At 37.0% G+C, this 19,739-nt stretch overlaps 1 protein-coding gene across 2 annotated transcripts in view; it reads right to left on the bottom strand.

Moving 5' to 3' along the window:
- Atm (ATM serine/threonine kinase) overlaps nucleotides 1-19,739 on the bottom strand; it is an 89,689-nt gene that overhangs the window by 26,381 nt on the left and 43,569 nt on the right. For both annotated transcript variants that reach the window (XM_013009772.1, XM_013009773.1), the window contains 11 exons: nucleotides 18,841-19,040; nucleotides 17,257-17,431; nucleotides 16,575-16,739; nucleotides 15,059-15,191; nucleotides 13,457-13,552; nucleotides 10,954-11,116; nucleotides 7,340-7,481; nucleotides 5,587-5,763; nucleotides 3,685-3,862; nucleotides 2,828-2,915; nucleotides 205-360 (listed from right to left, as the gene is read on the bottom strand). In XM_013009772.1, the coding sequence (XP_012865226.1) occupies nucleotides 205-360; nucleotides 2,828-2,915; nucleotides 3,685-3,862; nucleotides 5,587-5,763; nucleotides 7,340-7,481; nucleotides 10,954-11,116; nucleotides 13,457-13,552; nucleotides 15,059-15,191; nucleotides 16,575-16,739; nucleotides 17,257-17,431; nucleotides 18,841-19,040 (1,673 nt within the window). The remainder of the gene's footprint in view (nucleotides 1-204; nucleotides 361-2,827; nucleotides 2,916-3,684; nucleotides 3,863-5,586; nucleotides 5,764-7,339; nucleotides 7,482-10,953; nucleotides 11,117-13,456; nucleotides 13,553-15,058; nucleotides 15,192-16,574; nucleotides 16,740-17,256; nucleotides 17,432-18,840; nucleotides 19,041-19,739) is intronic.

Below are 19,739 nucleotides of genomic sequence, written 5' to 3'. Positions count from 1 at the left end.
ACACACACACACACACACACACACACACACACACACACACACACACACACACACACACACACACACACACACACACACACGTACGTTTTACTTTAAAACAAATTATCTACTAAGATATCTTTAAAATGGAGAAAAGGGAGCCAAACTATGTCTTTACTAAATAACTTCACTGAAACAACAACCAACCACCCTAAATCCCATTACCTTTTCTCCAGATCGTCCATGCTTTTCTTATCGGCATAGATCTCTGCATAGAGCAATGCTGTAAAGTGAGCAGCACAAGACTGGGCCACCTTGGCAACTTCTAGATAATTCAAGTCCAGCCAGAAAGCATCATCGAAAACTGTTCCTGAAGAAGGTCTAAAGAAAAGCTCAATAGGATGACATTGCATTTTTTTTATATCAATGTCAGTAGAAAAGCACATAATTTTAAACATCTAGTTTCTCATTCTTTTTGGATTACACCCCCCTCTCCCCCAAGAATCTGATGAAAGCTATAGACTGATACCCTCCCTCTCTTACCCCTCCCTCCTTCTAAGACACACATACTTTAAAGACAATTCATTCAAAATGGTTTCTTTTAAGACAAGTTACATATCTTTCTTGTTGAAGTCATTTTCTCTTTAGTTCGTTACCTAGGTTGAGTTATTTAATAAAACTTTTTCAGTGTGGTGATAACAGATCAGAAGATCAGAACTGGAAGAAACTACAGTTATTGTTTTTTCAAAACATTGTAGTGATGTGACAAAGCAGGGATACAAACACTAGCTTTGCACACAGTACAGCTAGGTACAAAGCTAGCTATAGCATCTATTACTGACTGTATGACTTTTAGTGCCTGAACTCCTTCAGTTGCGCAGTTGCCTATTTTTTCTTATTAAAAGGGTACAACAATACCTTTCAGAGTGGTTGATGAATAATGTACCTCTGCATAGTAACCTCTTAATTATACTGTTGTTTGAGAAACTTCAAATTTAGAAAACTGAAACAAGTTGCCCATAGAAAGGAAGCTTATATTTATTGAATGTCACATGTATTGAAGACTTACCTATTTTACTTACCATAAGCCACCCCTGCCTATTTAAATATTTATATATACATGATAGATTCATGATTTATATAATTTTTATGCAGTACTTGGGTTTGAATTCAGGGCTTTGTGTTGGCTAAGAAGATTCCCTACCACTTGAGCCACAAACTCAGCCCAATTTGCTTTCATAATTTTTTGTAAAGGTTCTTGCTTTTTGCCCAGGTCTACCCTCCTATTTATGCTTTCCACAGAGCTGGGAGAATAAGCATGCTAACATGCATATGTTTAAAATGGGGTCTTGAAAACTTTATGCACAGGCTGGTCTCAAGTCATGATCCTCCTTATCTCAACTTCTGGTGTTGACATGGTTATAGGTGGAAGTCTGACTGTTAAGAATCTTTTTTAAGATTCAGAATCCTAACATTCAGAAATAATACTAAATGATGGTACTTATGCCATTTATTCAGGTGCTTTCAAATTATGGATACTTCAGGACTTAGGATAGGATTATATACCAATAAATCAAGAAGATTCTAATAAAATTATTATTTAACACATATAACCTACTACAAACCAAAGCTTAGCAACACACACTATGGAGTATTAGTCTGTCTTCTTGATCATATTGCTGACCAGAAGTACAGCCTGCTGAAGCTATCCAGTATTACAAGAGGGGTTCAACATTATCACTGGCCTCGAAGAGTATCAAAATTGAAAGAATGAACCGAGTGCTAGTGGCTCATAACTGTAATTCTAGCTACTTAGAGGAGGCTGAGACCTGAGGATCATGGTTTGAAGATAGCTCAGGCAATAAAGTCCATTATATTCTAATCACTAGGGCTGGAAATGTGGCTGAGTGGTAGAGTGCTTGTCTAGTATGCAGGAAGCCTTGGGTTCAACTCCTCAGTACCACACAAACAGAAAAAGCTGAAAGTGGCACTGTGGCTCAAGTAGTATAGTGCTAGACTTGAGCACAGAGAGGCTCAGAGATAGAGCCCAGGCCCAGCAAGACCAGCAAAAAAAGAAAAAAAAAATCCAGAACTCCAGTTTAATCTCTAATTAACTACCAAAATTGGAGCTGTGGCTCAAGTGTCATTGAACTCAAAAGCTCAGGAGCAGTGTTAGGCCCTGAGTTTAAGTCCCAAGAGCAGCACAACAAACAAACAAACAAACAAACAAACTGAATCTATTAGTTTCATAAAGCTAAAAAATCATAAGGTGAACCCTTGTAAATCAGGACCACCTATACTATTTCTTTAGATTCTGGTCAACAGTCTGGAAGTACAGATGTTAGACCCCTGAGTAACAACTCTTACATTATTAAAAATCTCGTGAAAATAGGAACAAAAACACTACACTATAAAGTAACTTACCTAAATTAAGAAAATAAACTTTACCATGCCAACATTACTACCAATTTTGATGACTATGGCACACAGCTAAAAAATATTTTTCTTATAAATACACATTCAAAGAGAGGCAATATTATTAAAAATAACTTGGGAAAATCACTTGCTCCTTTTCCACAGCTTTGTTGATGAAATAAAGTCCCTAAAGCCCTTATGACTTAGCTAGGTAAACACTATTACCGGTAAACCTGGGACTAGAATTTCCAAAACTGGTCAACCAAAGTGCCATCCTAAATATTATAAGGAAATAGAAGAACATACCAATTAAATATTGTCTTCTGTAGCTGCTTTCCATAAAATAAGCAGGTTAAAATTCAGCCAGCAGTAACAAGTTATACTTCTAAATCCCTAAGCCCAAGAAGCAACATTATTTCATTACTATCATTACCTCTTTTGTCTTCTCATGTAGTCTATAACAGCAAGCATTGTTCTTTGTGATTTTTTATCCAAACAGCATCGGAAAATATTCTCTGACTCTGACAAACAAAGATATCTCTTCTCAGTCCCTGACAGACTTTCCGAGGCACTGTCTCCCTTCCTGTCTATGCAACTGCCTTTCTCTCCACAATTACAAGATGATGGTAGCAGTACCCAACACAAAACTGGATCTTAATAAATACAAGTAAATGCAACTTAATGGTATTTATTTCTTTTAAAAGAAACAATATGTTTAATATAACTGAGAAGCAGGATGAGTAATTTAAGTACAATTCAATTTTTCCCTAAAAAAACAAGTAGGAAATATTTCAAATGCTGAGTTATCTTAGATTACAGGATTATGAATAACTTCAATTTTTAGAATTTATACAACTTTTAATAGGCATGCTTTTGTAATATGAAGGATGCTTTTAAAAATTAGTTGTCCAGTGATTTAAAACTATGACAATTCCATCTTAGTAGCCAAATATTTCATTGAGCTTACTTATTTATTTATGTGGGGTTTTTTTTCCATTGCTAGAAAGAGAGGAACGTATGTTTCTCATCTGTATTGTCAGTGCCAAAAAGTGTGTTAGATACTGAATGTTAAACTGTCACCCATTATGAATATCCAAATTGACTGTAGGATACATTAAGATTTTATCCTAGATGCTTTACAAATGTTATGTCATTGAAAACTTAGTAAAATCTTTATTTCCACTAACTAGTTGAAGAAACAGAAATTGAGAATTACTGAAGTACAAGTGTTTTTGATGATACTCAAACCCATCTGAAAGTAGTATAAACATTAGCAATTTAACAGAATACCTGAATCAAAATTGGCTGGGGTTGCAGATCGACTTGTTTGTGAGGAGTGTTTGAAAGAGCTCGTGAAAAATCCCTGAATGTGTATAGAAAGAAGATTTCTCCATGATTGATTTGTATCTTGGAGTAAGATATCATGAATCAAGTATGGAAGCACAGTCTGACAAAAGTCAGTCTTCACCTAAAACATACAAACATAGCCCCCAAGCATGTGAGTAAAAGTAACACATTTTACTTAAAATTTTCATGTGTATTATTGACATATTAAACTTAAAAAAAAAAAAAGAAAGTTTTTCAAGTACTGGTGGCTCATGCCTATTATTCTAGCTACTTTGGAGGCTGAGATTGGGAGGATAGTGGTTCCAGGCCAGCCCAGACAGAAAATTTTCCAAGACAACATCTCAATCCATAGCTGGAGATAGTGGCACATGCCTCTCATCCTAAACTACATGGGAGGCTGAGATTGGGAGGAACACAGTTCCAGGCCAGTCCTAGCAGAAAAGCCCATGAGATTCAATCTTAATGGTAAAAGTTGGATGAGGTGATGTACATCTGTCATCCCAACAACTATGGGAAATCAGTGATCACAAGCCAGGCATATAAGAGACTCTATCTCAAAGCATGGCTCAGCAGTAGAGAACCTGTCTAACAAACATGATGTCCTGAGTTCAAGCTCAAGTAATATCCAAAAAAAGTGATAGACTCATGTGCTTAAATTGTAAACAAAAAAGTGTTTTTATAGAACATTCTAAGCTAATGTATTTGCATTAAGTGTCTGTTAATTACACCATAGTTGATCATTTCCAGTGTAAGCCACTAGCATATTGAAATAAGATACTGCTTACAAATGAAATTGTCACTACTATGAATACCATTTCAGAGCTTAAGAGTGTAGTAATAACAGAAGCAGTTTCTTGTTTTAGTGTAGAGGAAAAAGGTACCAAAGTTTAAGAGAAAAATTGAAAATTGTTTATTTTCTATACTCAGAAAAAGAGTTACAACAGTCAAGTTAAATATGTTAAGATTTTTTGTTTGTTTTTTACTTACTGAAATTTGAACTCAGGATTTCATGATTCTAGGCAGGTGTTTTACTGCTTGGGCCAACCTCCACCCCTTTTGCTCTGATTGCTTTTGAGATAACATCTCATTTTTTAGCAATGTCTACTGGATCTCTACTGGTCTCTTATTTATGCTTCTTGAATAGCTAGGATGAATGATGTACCACTGTACAGAGATTTTTCTGTTAAGATGGGAGGAGGGCAGTCTTACAAATTTTTATGCCAAGGCCAACCTTGAAAACTTTTTTGTCTAACTGGCTTCAAACTATAGCATTTTTGATTTCTGCTTCCTGAGCAGCTAGGTTTACAGGCATGAGCCATCTGTACCAAGCAGATAGCTTTTAAAAATCCTGATTTCTAGGTATAAAATCTGAGTAATTGTACTCTCAAGTTTTTAATGGGTATGGCACATTAAAAGGGCACTCAACCACATTTTTACCATTCATCACACTCAACACTTGTGCATTCTCTCCCTCAATCCAAAAGCATATCAGAGAAAGTAAATGGCAATGCTCTTATCAGACTTAAAGAGCTACTTTTAATAAGCACAAATAATTCACCATCATCAATACTTTGTACTTCGTTCTTCCTAACAAATTACTCAAAGTACCTGTTAGAATACATCTGCCATTCCAACCTGAAACCTACTGTGTAAACTATGACTAAAAAAAGATATCACTCTAGCGAACTCCAGCAACAAAGCACAGGCAACACTGTACAAAGATGTATATCATTTAGCATTCCTCTTAGATATGAAGGTCATCATAGTCAGATACACAGAAGCCAAAGGAGAATGGGAAGGGAAAGTAAAAAGAGAAATTAAGTTGGACTGTATCAGTCTTCTTACCTCACACATTGGCTTCAGTAACTGAAGAATTTCGCTTTTTATGCTTCCGCTGTCCAAAAAAGCACATGTTAGGTTCTTTATCCAAATGTCATGATTTTCACTTTGAGGAATCCACAGATTTGTATCATCCAGGTATTCTAATGGGCATTCTTTGTCAAGCCTGGGTACTTCTAAAAACTATAATCAGAAAATGTAAATAGGAGAATCAGAAAACTATTTACCTTTTCTGTTTAACAGAACTATCCAGGCACAAATTTGCTTCTAAATAACATTAAATATATTTAAAGCTAGAGTTAGACATAACAGTTAATTTAAAAATTAAAACAATTTTGGATCAGGGTTTGTAATTCAACTGGTAGAACACACGCCTAGAAAAGTAAGGCTCTAAATTCAATCCTTAGTACTGCAAAAATAAAACAAACAACAGGCATACTTATCTCTGGTTTCTGGGGAGTTGTTTTTGGCTGTGGGGCAGTTTATTTTCACATGCTAGAGCTATTTCCTGACAAAACATATTTATCTGATAGGCAGAGCAGGATGTCAAAAAGCTTTACTGGTCCAAGTAACAGAAAACTTCAGTTCTGTCACTCTCTGGATGTGTTAATGTGTCTGTTACATTTCACAAACTTCGACTCATGTGAAAAACAAAATGAAACAATTCTAGTCTACCAAAGGGCATTAATTTAAAAATAAAATGTAATCCTTTTAAATGTTAAAAATATTGTACTTAATAAGTTGCATTAAGTTTATATTACTATTAACTTTAGTAAGATCAGAATTGATCTTAAATGAACAAAAATGATACAGTAAAATACTTCAATGATGAAGTAGCATTTATTGAAATTAAACTGGTAGGAATTCATCTATGCATTTTTCAGTCGTTTTATAAAAAGAAAGAATGCTTAGACAAAAAAAGAGAATGATTAGATGCAGGAGTTCCTTAACATCTTGCACAGGAGTACATTCAATAGAACTTTGTAAAAATCCATGTGGGAAAGAAGCAATCTACAGCCCAGCTTATGTCCCACTAGGGAGCTATGATATAGAGCAGGGTGCATGGCTCAAGTGGAGACTGATATATTAGCTTCCTAAAGAAATAATGGCTTGATTGCAAGTCATAATATCTTTAAGTCATATCTAGAATCAAGGAAATCAAAAGATTAGAAGGTTTTTTTTCCCTAAAACAAAAAGGGTTTCTTTTCTTAAGCCAGATGGGCTGGATCAAGACTGTAATGCTAACTACTTGAGAGATTAAAATCAGGAGAATCAAAGTTCAAGGCCATCCCAGTTCTAAATCAATGGTTGGGCACAGTAGTATGTGTTATACTGGCGACTAGGGAAGCAAAATGGTTGGGCGCAGTGGCACTTGTCTGTTATCCCTAATGACATGGGAAAGCATAAGGAGGATCGTAGCCCAAGGTGGCCTGAGAGTAAAACAAAGATCCTACCTTAAACTAGTCAAGGCAAAAAGGGGCAGAGGTGTGGCTCAAGTGAATTTCCAAGTTATCCCCACTCCCCTAAAAAATTTTCCCTAACCCCAAATCAACCATCACTTCTGTAGATTTTATCAATCTGTTTTTCTTAACCTGTCATAACAACAAATCCTTGGGATTCAAGAAATAGTTTAAATCATTTCTAGGAAAGGTGAAATATTATTGTATTATTATTTTAAGCAATTTGGTAATCAAAACACAAAGCAAATAGAACTATTCCAGGTATGGTAGGAATTTAACAAACATATACATGGGCCAACCTTTTTCCTTGATGTTCTAAATGGCTGCAGATAGGCCAGCATAGGATCAGCTGTCTTCTTATAAATGTCCCAGAATCTATGTCCAGTCTCTGTGGCTAAAATGTTTTTCAAACAGGTAACAGCAGCTGATCGTACTTTGACACTGAAAAACACATAGTTCATTTAATCTTGAATGTTTAGCAAACTTCCACAGGTACTTAAAAATGAAATTCTATAACATAGTAAGTTTTACATCTATAAAATTCAACATTAAAGTAAAAAATATCACTGCAATGACAATACTGTCCATTCTACACAATGATGTTTATACAATGATGCCATAAATTGATTCATTAAAAAAGTAAGAAATAACACAGCCTAATAATAATAAGTATGAGGAATAAGACTAAAATACTGATGCACATGAGCAAAATCATATTTGGTATTTTTTCTGGGGACACAAATAGTTTGAGGTGAGACAGAAAGGCATTTTATCGCCAATGATAAGATTATTTTAAAATTTTATATTTGGGCTGGGAAGGTGGCTCAGTGGTAGAGCGCTTGCCTTGTATGCCTGAGCCCTGGGTTCAATTCCTCAGCACCACATAAGCAAAAAGAAAAAAAAGCCGAAAGTGGCGCTGTGGCTCAAGTGGTAGAGCACTAGCCTTGAGCTGAAGAGCTGAGGGACAGCGCCCAGGCCCAGACTTCAGGCCCTATGACCAGATCCCCCCCAAAATTTTTTATACTTATTTTGATTTAAATCTTAGTTGAGACTCATTAATTATGGCATCCAATATCTCTAGTAAAAAAGTCCAATAGCCAAGCGCCAGTGGCTCACATCTGTAATCCTACCTACTCAGGAGACTGACATCTAAGGATTGCGGTTTCAAAGCCAGCCCAGGCAGGAATGTCCATGAGACTCTTATCTCCAATTAACCACCAGAAAACCAGAAGTGGCACTGTGGCTTACGTGGTAGAGTGCTAGCCTTGAGCTGAAGAGATCAGGAACAGTGTCCGAGCTGGGTTCAAGCCCCACAACCGACCCCAAAACACCTCCCAGATCCCTCCTGGTTCTACCCATGTCTCTCACCTCCATTACTAAATACCCTAAAATCTAAGTCACCCCTTTTCTCTTCTGCAATGATTTCCTATCTGATCTTTCTTTTTTTTTTCAATTGGTCGTGGGGCCTGAACTCTGGGCCTGGGCACTATCCCTCAGCTCTTAAGCCATAGGCACTACTTGTGCCTTTTTCTGCTTATTGTGGTGCTGAGGAATTTGAATCCAGGGCCTCATGAATGCAAGGCAAGCAATCTATCACTGAGCCACCTTCCCAGCCCCCCCCCCCCATCTAATCTTTCTGTTTTCACTTTTACCTCTTTGGAATCCATTTACCATACAAAAGTCAGACCAAAAGGTAGGCTACCCAAACTTCATGGCTTCCTTATATACTTTAAATAAAACGCAATTTCTTAATCATAATTAGTCCCACTTTTCTGATTTATTGACTGTCACCTTCCTCAAAGATGGCTGACTTCTTTGAGGAAGTACCATTTGATATGATCTCTGAGTGATCCCCAAAGAGCCGTGAGACAATAAGAGCAAGGCATTCGAACAGGGAAGCTAGAGTGAGATAGGCTAATTTATCTGAAAAATCTGGAAGAAGCCAGGTAGTGAGGAAGATGGTAGATGAGGTATTTCAGATAGTTTCTCAGTGCCCAATCTGGTCTAAGACCTTGATCCTCCTATCCCTGCCTTCAAGTAGCTACGATTACAGGTATATGCCATTATGTCAGTGTGGAACAGTTTTTGAAGAAAGATTTTTCACTGAAAACTTGCAATTATTAAATGATCCAAGTTGGTTTTCAGCAAAAGATATAGAGATACTAGTGTGATTTCAGCATGAAAATAATAAAGAATAGGTACAAATTTTTTCTACCTTTATTCAGGAAGAAAAAAAATCAGTAGAAAGTTTAGGGGCTTTAGCATACAAAGGAGGTGTTACTCAAAAGGAATCTCACAAACTGAAGGCTGAAATGCTAATAATATCTTGCAAATTTGTTTTTGTCAAGAAATAAATGAGTAATAGAAATTCTGTCTGATTAGCTTAAGATTTCTGGGGCTAGAAAATTTTTGCTGGGGAGCTAGTGTGTGGTATAAATGGTAGAGTATTTTGCCTAGCAAGTTTAAGGTCCTGAGTATAAACTCCAATACCACTATGAAAAAAGAAGTAAAAAAAATTAAAGCAAATTTATCTTTCAAAAAATAATTAAAAGAAACCTTTTTCTCAAGTCAGAGGCTGGTGGCTCATGCCTGTAATCCTAGCTACATAGGAGGCCAAAAACTGAGGCTTAGTCAGCCCAGGCAGGAAAGTCTGTGAGACTCTTAAGTCTAATTAATCCCCAAAAGCCAGAAGTGAAGCTATGTCTCAAGTGTAGAGAGCTAGCATTGTGCAAAAAAGCTTAGAGATAATGAAAGGCTCTGACTATGAGCCTCAGGATTGGCACAAAAACAAACAAAAGACAAAAAAAAAAACCCATAACAAAACCACTTTTTTCTTCGTGATGTATTTAAAAGGATCAAACCTCTAATGTTGACAAGTGTTAAAAGTAGTACTCTACATTTCTCTAACTGAATGTGGAACTACCTAGTAGTTTTCTTATTTGTTGACTGTCTATTCTTACTGGAATTTAATATAGACCTTATTTGGAATCCTCGTTACTATGGCAACTCTTGCAACACAGTAAAGTCAATAATTATGTGAATTAAGAAAATGAAAAAAAGTATACATGACTTTAAAAAAGTATGAGAACTTGCCAGGTACTAGTGATTCATGTCTATACCTAGCTACTTAGGAGGCTGAGATCTGAAGACAGTGGTTTAAAGGAACACTGGACAGAAAGGTCCATGCGACTTTTTTTTTTTTTTTTTTTTTTTTGGTCCAGTCGTGGGGCCTGAACTCTGGGCCTTGGCACTATCCCTCAGCTCTTCAGCTCAAGGCTAGCACTCTACCACCTGAGCCACAGCGCCACTTCTGGCTTTTTTTTTTTCTTTTTGCTTATGTGGTGCTGAGGAATCGAACCCAGGGCCTCAGGCATGCAGGCAAGCGCTCTACCACTGAGCCACCTTCCCAGCGGTCCATGCGACTTTTTTTTTTTTTTTTTTCGGCCGTGGGGTTTGAACTCTGGGCCTTGGCACTATCCCTCAGCTCTTCAGCTCAAGGCTAGCACTCTACCACCTGAGCCACAGCGCCACTTCTGGCTTTTTTTTTTTCTTTTTGCTTATGTGGTGCTGAGGAATCGAACCCAGGGCCTCAGGCATGCAAGGCAAGCGCTCTACCACTGAGCCACCTTCCCAGCGGTCCATGCGACTTTTACCTCAAATTAAATACCAAAAGCCAGAAATGGAGCTGTGGCTGAAGTGGTAGAGCGCTAGCTTTAAGCAAAAAAGCTGAAGGACAGTGCCCTGGCCCTGAGTTCAAGCCCTATTACTGGCACCAAAAAAAAAAAAAAAAAAAGTAAAAGAACTTAAAAGACAAAACTTAGTTTTGGAGATGCTAATTGACATTAAGTACCATTCTTCTTGAATGTCAGATTAAATAAGTGTGATCAAATATATGTTAACCATAAATACTCACCAATCTTCTACTAGTGTATTATTCAGGTAGGTCAGCATCAGTAAGGTCCATTCAAGCTCTTTGTCTTCAAGAGTCTTGGCATAAGATATATCTTTACTATGTTGTATAGCTATTGTAGAAAAATCTATAGGACCTACTTCTCCTAGACAGCTTCCAACAGCCTCTACATAACAGAAATTCTATTTTACTAGAGTCATAAACATAACATACAAGCATAATATGCAATAAATTTGCTAATTAAAAAATATAATACTGTTTTGTCATGCTTCAAGATTTCAGTATATTATGAATAGATTCAAGAAGCCACAAAACACTGCATAATTTCCTTTTACATTTATCATGTGGGAACAGATTCTTTACCCCACAGATGATAGGAGATAACAAAATATGAATAACTAAGAATCTAAGTCCAACATGGCTGAGAGTATTTACTCAACCTTAAAACTGTTAACATTTTGGGGAGTTTTTCCATACGTCTTAAACACAATTTAGTAAAAGTTTTATAATGTTTTCCCTCTGTTATCACTGCCAAATGAAGATAGAGCATTTTTTTTTTTGGGTGGGGGGGTCCGGTTGTGGGGCCTGAACTCTGGGCCTGGGCGCTGTCCCTCAGCTCTTCAGCTCAAGGCTAGCACTCTATCACTTGAGCCACAGCGCCACTTCGGCTTTTTCTTTCAAAAGATGAAGCCTAATTTCCATACCTGTGAGCGACTCACTTCTAACAAATACAAAGTGTATATAAGACCTTCAACTCTTTTTTTTGTTGTTGTTGGTTATAGGCCTTGTACTCAGGGCCTGAGTGCTGTCCTTGAATTCTTGCTCAAGGCTGGTGCTCTACCACTTTTAGCCACAGTACCACTTTCAGTTTTCTGGTGGTTAAATGGAAGTAAGAGTTTGATGGACTTCCTGCTCAGACTGGCTTTGAACTGCCTTCCTCAGACCTCAGCCTCAGTAGCTAGGATTATAGGCATGAGCCACCAGTACCCAGGCCTTCGACTCTTTTATTAACTTCATGTTGGACATTGCTTTTAAGTACTATTCTAACTGGAATTGCCTATTTCCTTTTTTTTGTGCCAGTCCTGGGGCTTTAATTCAGGGCCTGGGCTCTATCCCTGAGATTCTTTTGTTCAAAGTTATACATACCACTTATCCTTCCTATTTTCTTTCAGAAACAACAACCATGACAGCTACAAGTTAACTTCAACTGTATGAATATTTTTCCCAATCATGTGATCATTAAATCTAAAAACCCATAGTAGATATGATATTGTCTGTTTATTATTATTATTTATTTTTATTTTTTGTGGTACCAATGTGAATTCAGGGCTTTCTGTTTGTTTGGCTAAGCTTGCTTGTTTAGTTGGTTTTTGATCACTTAAGCATATCCCCATCCCAGCTTTTCTTTTCCTTTTTTGGTGAGTTGTGGGGCTTGAGCTCAGCTCTTCAGCTCAAGGCTAGCACTCTACCACTTGAGCCACATTGCCACTTCAGGTTTTCTGGTGGTTTATTGTAGATAAGAGTCTCTCGGATTTTCCTGTTCAGGCTGGCTTTGAATCACGATCCTCAGATCTCAGCCTCCTGAGAAGCTAGGATTATAGGCATGTGCCACCGGCGCCGGGCTCCATCCCAGCTTTTACTGTCTATTCTGGAGATAGAGACTCATGGACTTTTCTGCCCAGGCTGGCTTTGAGTCACTTTCCTCTAGATCTCAGTCTTTTTAGTGACTAGGATGATAGGATTACACCACCAGCACCTTATGTTGCCTATTTATCTTATATAAGATTTTATGCCAAAGGGCAGTAGGAAATGTTTTTGTTTTCAATGTTTTCTTATAACCCATCCTTCAAAGTCTATTGTTCTTATTACATATAAAAAAGCCATTGAGGGCTGGGAAGGTGGCTCAGTGGTAGAGTGCTTGCATGCATGAGGCCCTGGATTTGATTCCTTAGCACCAGATAAGCAGAAAAAGCCAGAAGTGGTGCTGTGGCTCCAGTGATAGAGCCTTGAGCTGAAGAGCTGAGTTCAGGCCTCGCAACCAACCCCACCCCCCGCCCAAAAAAAGAAAGACATTGAATATCAGTTCGTTAAAATAATATTAGAGAAGTCAGTTAATTTACAACATCATTCCACAAGTGGATGTTCCTGAATTTCCCAAAATCTGTTAAGGGTTTTTGCAAATTAATAGTTACCTACAAATGTAAATTGCTAATTTCTAATTTTATGTGAATATTTAAGGAAGAAGGAAGGGAGGCTTCTTGGGGATACTTGAATGAAACAGAAATATTCCCCATACTTCTCATGACAACCTTTTACATTTTTTGAGAACATTTTAAAGATTACACTTCAACTGGGCATAATGGGGCACACCTAGAATCTCAGCACTTGGGAGGCTGAGGCAGAATGATCATGAGTTTTATGCCAGTTTAGCTCAAAAAAAAGGAAAAAAAAAAAAAAGATGACCACTTCAACACAAAAGGTCTACATTCCTTTAACTACAATTTACCTAGAACTTCTCTTTCTCCAGTCTGGTTAACCGCCATCTTGGATAACTGCAACAAACTGACAACTAGCTTCACCACAATGCCATCATGTGGGTTATCTAGGAGTAATTTAGAAAAGTTAGTTCAAATTATCACGAGCACAACACTCACTTTTATAATCTGCACATAAACTGTTACCTGACTAGAAAATTTTTGCAAAGTTTTAAAAAAGGTTTTAAGGTATTAGCAGCTAAAAAAGTACAGTATGTTAATTTGAACATTCTCATGAAACAGAATCCTACAGAAGTGATCATACCACCTAGCAGAAAGAAAATTATCTTGAACAAATTGTGTATAGAATTAAAACTTTAGTGAAAATCATAAACAACCAGAAATACAAGAAGCACTGTACTTTAAAGCAAGAAGGGATTTTATAATCTGCTTCATTTAACATCTTGCATTCAGAATCTAGACCAACACTGTCCAACAGACAGAAATACCTACAAGCCAGTGTCCAAAGACAGCCACTATCCACACATGCTAGCAAGAATTTGCCAAGTGCTAGTACAATCAAATATTAGAATTTTAAATGAGCCTTAATTTTAGTCCATTAGAATTTAACTAATGGTGTTATTATATAGGGCAGAGCACACAACATAAAACACATAGGAAGAGATACTAATCACATCAATATAAGTGTACATGTTTTGCCAGGCACCGGTGGCTCACACCCGTAATCTAACTACTCGGGAGGCTGAGATCTGAGGATCGCAGTTCAAAGCCAGCCCAGGCAGGAAAGTCCATGAGACTCTTATCTCCGATTAACCACCAGAAAACTGGAAGTAGTGCTGTGGCTTAAGTGGTAGAGAGCTTGCCTTGAGCTGAAAAGATCCGGGACAGTCCCCAGGCCCAGAGTTCAAGCCCCATGACGGATCAAAAAAAAAAAAAAAGTATACATACACATATACATAGCACAATGCATACCTATAACTAAAACAAGATGAAAATACATTTCTTTTTTTCAAGTAGATTGATGTACAAGTCAAAAATACATTATCTTGTATAGTTTATACTGAAGAATTTTGTTTTAGACAACAAAAAGCTGATAAAATTGAAGAATAACATGGTCATATTTGAATTTAGAAAATTAATTCTGATAGAATATTGGAAAAAAAATGGGAATAAGAGAAGACTAGTTATAGCCACCTTTTTTTTTGGGGGGGAGGGGGGGTCCGGTCGTGGGAACTCTGGGCCTGGGCACTGTCCCTCAGCTCTTCAGCTCAAGGCTAGCATTCTACCACTTGAGCCACAACGCCACTTCCAGCTTTTTTTTCTTCTGCTTATGTGGTGCTGAGGAATCGAGCCTAGGGCCTCATGCATGCAAGGCAAGCGCTCTACCACTGAGCCACCTTCCCAGCCCTGCCATTTTGTTTAGATGAGAAATTATGAGGTTCAACCCTAGGTCTGTGGCAATTAAATAAATGAAAAATGTAAGAAAAGGCCCTTTGATATGGCTCAGTAGTACAATGCATTTCTAGCATTTATGAGGACCTAGGTTTAATCCCCAGCCAATAAATAAAATAAGATTAAAAAGAAAGTTAAATGTAAATGATAGATTTTTTTACCCTGAGATGCTTTCATAAGATCCATCATCTGATCTTTATGCTGTTCCAACTGTCTCCGAAGCTCTTTTAATCCTTCAAGCCTTGTCAATGGAAGTGCATCATAAACACTTACTGAGAGAAAATGGTTAATTTCCTAGAAGAAAGTATTAGTTTATAATGTAACTTGCTTTTAATATGTATTGCATGGTGTAAATAATACATACACATACACACACATTTGTGCAAGTCCTGGGGCTTGAATTCAGGGCCTGGGCACTGGCCTTGAGATTTCTTTTGCTCAAGGCCAGCACTCTACCACTTGAGCCACAGCGCCACTTCTGGCTTTTCTGCTTATGTGGTACTGAGGAATTGAACCCAGGGCTTCATCCACGCTAGGCAAGCACTCCATTACTAAGCCACATTCCCAGCTCTAAATAATACATTTAAAAAAATTTGTAAGTGCCTTTCACTAATACTGACTCATCAATCTGAGGAAAAATAAATTCCTGCTTCTACTTCGAGCTCTACAATTCTAAAATTCCTTTCTTGATAATCCAGTTAGATTTCAAAATTGTTAATGGTTTTATTTTTGTTTTAACTGTAATTTTATACTTCAATGTATATTAAGTACATTTTCATGTCAAGAGACAAATAGACTGATTTTAAAAATATGATCAGATTTATGAATACATGCAAACATAATTTTGAAGTTGATAAAGCTTAAAGAATTAAAACTTGAAATATTCTTTCAAGTGTTAAATATTATCTCTAACACAAAGGACCTGATGGTAATTACGAAATATCGGTAGGCCATAAGTTCTTATGTGTGTTAAGAATATTTTATAGCACATTCCTTGGCTATTAAAATTCATAGCCAGGCGCTGGTAGCTCATGCCTATAATCCTAGCTACTCAGGAGTCTGAAATCTGAGGATTGTATTTTGAACCCAGCCAGGGTAAGTCAGTGCATAAGACTCTTATCTCTAATTAAACACTAAAAGAAGTCAGAAATGGAACTGTAGCTCAATTGGTAGAGTACTAGCCTTGAGGAAAAGAGCATAGGGACAGTGCCCAGGTCCTGAGTTCAAGCTGCAAGACCAGAACAAAAATTAAAAAAAAAAAAGCAAATTCATTTATTTACTAGAAAGCCTTGCTATCTATGCTTTAAATGCAGCATCATGTGATAGTAAAAATACATTATTTCACAGAAGGTAGATCTTATATGATACTAGGATTGTTGTTGTTTTTTAATTTTAATTTTTTCGGTTGTGGGGCTTGAACTCTGGGCCTGAGCACTGTCCCTCAGCTCTTCAGCTCAAGGACAGCGCTCTACCACTTGAGCTACAGCACCACTTCTGGCTTTTTCTGCTTATGGTGCTAAGGAATCAAACCCAGGACCTCATGCATGCAAGGCAGGGTTTTTTTTTTTTGCTACAATAAAGTATCAAATTTTTGCCACGATTATTAGAAGCTTTTAAAAAGCATTATTGTCTATGTCCTCTGATATAGAAGAGTAACAAGATAATAATTTTTATTACCTCCAAGAGTGAAAAGGGTCCTCTACTGTATTTGATTTTCTGCTGAATAATACGTAAATCCTTAAAAACAACACGATCAGGAAAAGGATCTAAAAGCTTAATTGTGACATAGAGGTTTTCATTATCCTTGTTATCTATCACTAAGTATTTCAGCAAGTCCAAGACCTAAATAATTAAAAGGAAAATTAAAATAGGAAAAGTCCTTCATATTTCAAAATAAAAAAAACCAAACCTTACTGTAATAAGTGATGAAAACTTTGCCAACCTAGTTCAGACAAAATATTCTAATAACCCCATTTAGTTTCTGTGTTTTCAGAAAACTCAGCAGACATGTAGTATACAAGGCAGGTACTGAAATATAAAAAAATCCAATATTTGTGACACATTTAATATGAGTACTATTTCACACATCATCATAATGATGTGAACCGTCATCCTATTTTGGCTATTATACTAAAGAGTAAGTAATAGGTAAAACTACTGGATTACTTATTAGATTAGAATTATCAAGTGTTCTTTCCTGAATTAATGAAAAAGATTAATTCACTGAAAATATCCTTCCAACAATAATTTTCTCAATAAAATTACTGATCAGATCAAATAAGCAGAAAATATTTAGCTCCTAATAATATTTTTAGTAATATATCACAAATAGCATTTTGAAGACAAATTAGAAAATTACCTGTTCCTGAACTTGCATCTGATCATCCACAAGGGGTATGAGTGTTCCAACAATTAGGTGAAGATGATTTTCCAAAGCATCCTTACAGTGAGTCACTGCAGTCTGGCAAACCCGACTAAGTAAATCACAACAAAGGGAGAAGCTACGTGATGTCACATCTATGAAATGAGAAGGCCTAACAGAAAGAAAAAGAACAGGTTCTAGGAAAACTACTTTGAAATAAAATCATTCAAGTCATTTTTACTTACATGTCTATCCTGAGGCAGCTTGACATAAACTCATTTTCATATCTAATGCCTTCTAGAAACTGAAAGTAGAATAGTGGTCCCAAGAAGGTAGGAGAGGAATGGAGAATGCTTGGTAAACAGTTAATTACTAAATCACTTGTAATCCAAGCCCTTTGAAGGCAGAGGCAGAAGGTTTATATAGGTTTAAGCCTATAATCCTAGCTACTCAGGAGCCAGAGAGCTAATGATTGTGGTTCAAAGCCAACACAGGCTCTAACCAGAAGTGATACTGTGGCTCAAAGTGGCAGAGCACTAGCCTGGAGCAAAAGAGCTCAGGCACATTACCCAGGCCCTGAGTTCAAGCCCTATGAACAAAACAAACAACAAAAAAAGAAAGCTCCAGTCCAGTATGGGCTACCTAGTGAATAAAAGAGAAGTAAAATTGAAGAACTAAGGTCCAGCTGATTAGGAAAAAGGAATTCTGGTGTTTCTACTATGCAGCAGTGAATACAGATAACAATAACATACTGTATATTTCAAATTAAGAATTTTGAATGTTCTGACTGCACAGAAATAATGAGATTAATATGCTGAGCCCAATTTCAATATCATGCAATATATACATGTATGAAAATACCACAAGTGCTAGATGCCAGTGTTTTGTATCTATAATCCCAGACTCAGAAGACTGAGATCTGAGGATCAACAGTTCAAAGCCAGTCTGTGCTATGAGACTCTTATCTCCAATTAACCACAAAAAGCTGGAGGTGGAGCTGAGGCTCAAATGGTAGAGTGCTAGCCTTGAGCAAAAGAGTTCAGGGAACTGTGCCTGCCTAGGACCTGAGTTCAATACCCAGAACCATCCCCTTCCTCCCACAGATACACCAAACAACAACAAAAACTTCACAAGTTACCCCATAAATATGTACAATTTTATGTATAAAATTTAAAAACTATAGGTAATAAATATCTTTAAAAGCATTATTTTGACAGCAAGACTCCACCTTATAGAAACATATAAATTTTATTAAAAGAACAGTTTAGTCGGGTGCCAGTGGCTCATGCCTGTAATCCTAGCTACTTAGGAGGCTGAGATCTGAGGATCACAGTTCAAAGTCAGGCCAGGCAGGAAAGTCCTTGAGACTCTTATCTCCAATAAACCACCAGAAAACTGGAAGTGGCACTATAGCTCAAGTGGTAGAGCACTCGCCTTGAGCTGAAGAGCTGAGGCCCAGAGTACCCAGGCCCAGAGTTCAAGCCCCACGACTCACAAAAAAAAAGAAAAAGATAAAGAAAAAAAAAGAAAAAGAACAGTTTAAATACTTTACTGCTTATATTCTGTTTGTATATTGTTTACCTTTTATTGATAGAGTGAATCAAAGTATAAATAACATCTCGAAGAACAAAGGCCCATGCTCCTCCCAAGCCACTTTTTATGTCTTTCAGTAATAAACTAACAAATAGATGATACATTTTAAGAATTCTGTGCTTCTTATAAACATCATTTGTCTCAGCTTCTTGTTCACAAATGGCTAGAAGAATTTTCTGATAGGAGTCCTAGAAAATAAACATAGATTGAGTAAAAATTTGTCTAGTCAAATATGCCTAGTTATAAAAGTATATTTTAACAGTATACAGGACTGTATATATGTCTATATATATATGACCATACATGACCAAACTTTAATGAGAAAGAACTGCTTAAAATACATAAAAAACTAATTTTATCCTTCCACTTAAATTTATAAAAAGGCAAGTATGATATGCATCAGAAAAACATTTTTGATGGTTCTGAATTCCCTTTAAAAAAGTGCTAATGGAGCTAGGTGCCGGTGGCTCACACCTGTCATCCTAGCTACTCAGGAGGCTGAGATCTGAGGATCATGGCTCAAAGCCAGCCTGGGCAGAAAAGTCCATGAGACTCTTACCTCCAATAAACCACTAAAAAACTGGAAGTGGCAATGTGGCTCAAGAGGTAGAGCGATCGCCTTGAGCTGAAGAGTGCAGGGACAGCGCCCAGGGCACAGAGTTCAAGCTGCACGACTGACCAAAAAAAAAAAATTCTAATGGGGAAAACAGACTATATTATTACAAAGAAAGAAAGGAAAAGAAGGAAGAAAAAAGGAAAAACAAAAAAGAGAGAGAAAGAAGGGAGGGAGGGAAGGAAGGAAGGGAGGAAGGGAAAGAAGAAGGGAAGAGAAAGGAAGGAAGGAAGGAAGGAAGGAAGGAAGGAAGGAAGGAAGGAAGGAAGGAAGG

This window comes from Dipodomys ordii, unplaced genomic scaffold (genome assembly GCF_000151885.1).
Source record: "Dipodomys ordii isolate 6190 unplaced genomic scaffold, Dord_2.0 Scaffold10, whole genome shotgun sequence".
Lineage (NCBI taxonomy): Eukaryota > Metazoa > Chordata > Mammalia > Rodentia > Heteromyidae > Dipodomys > Dipodomys ordii.
This window is presented reverse-complemented; position numbering and strand designations above follow the sequence as displayed.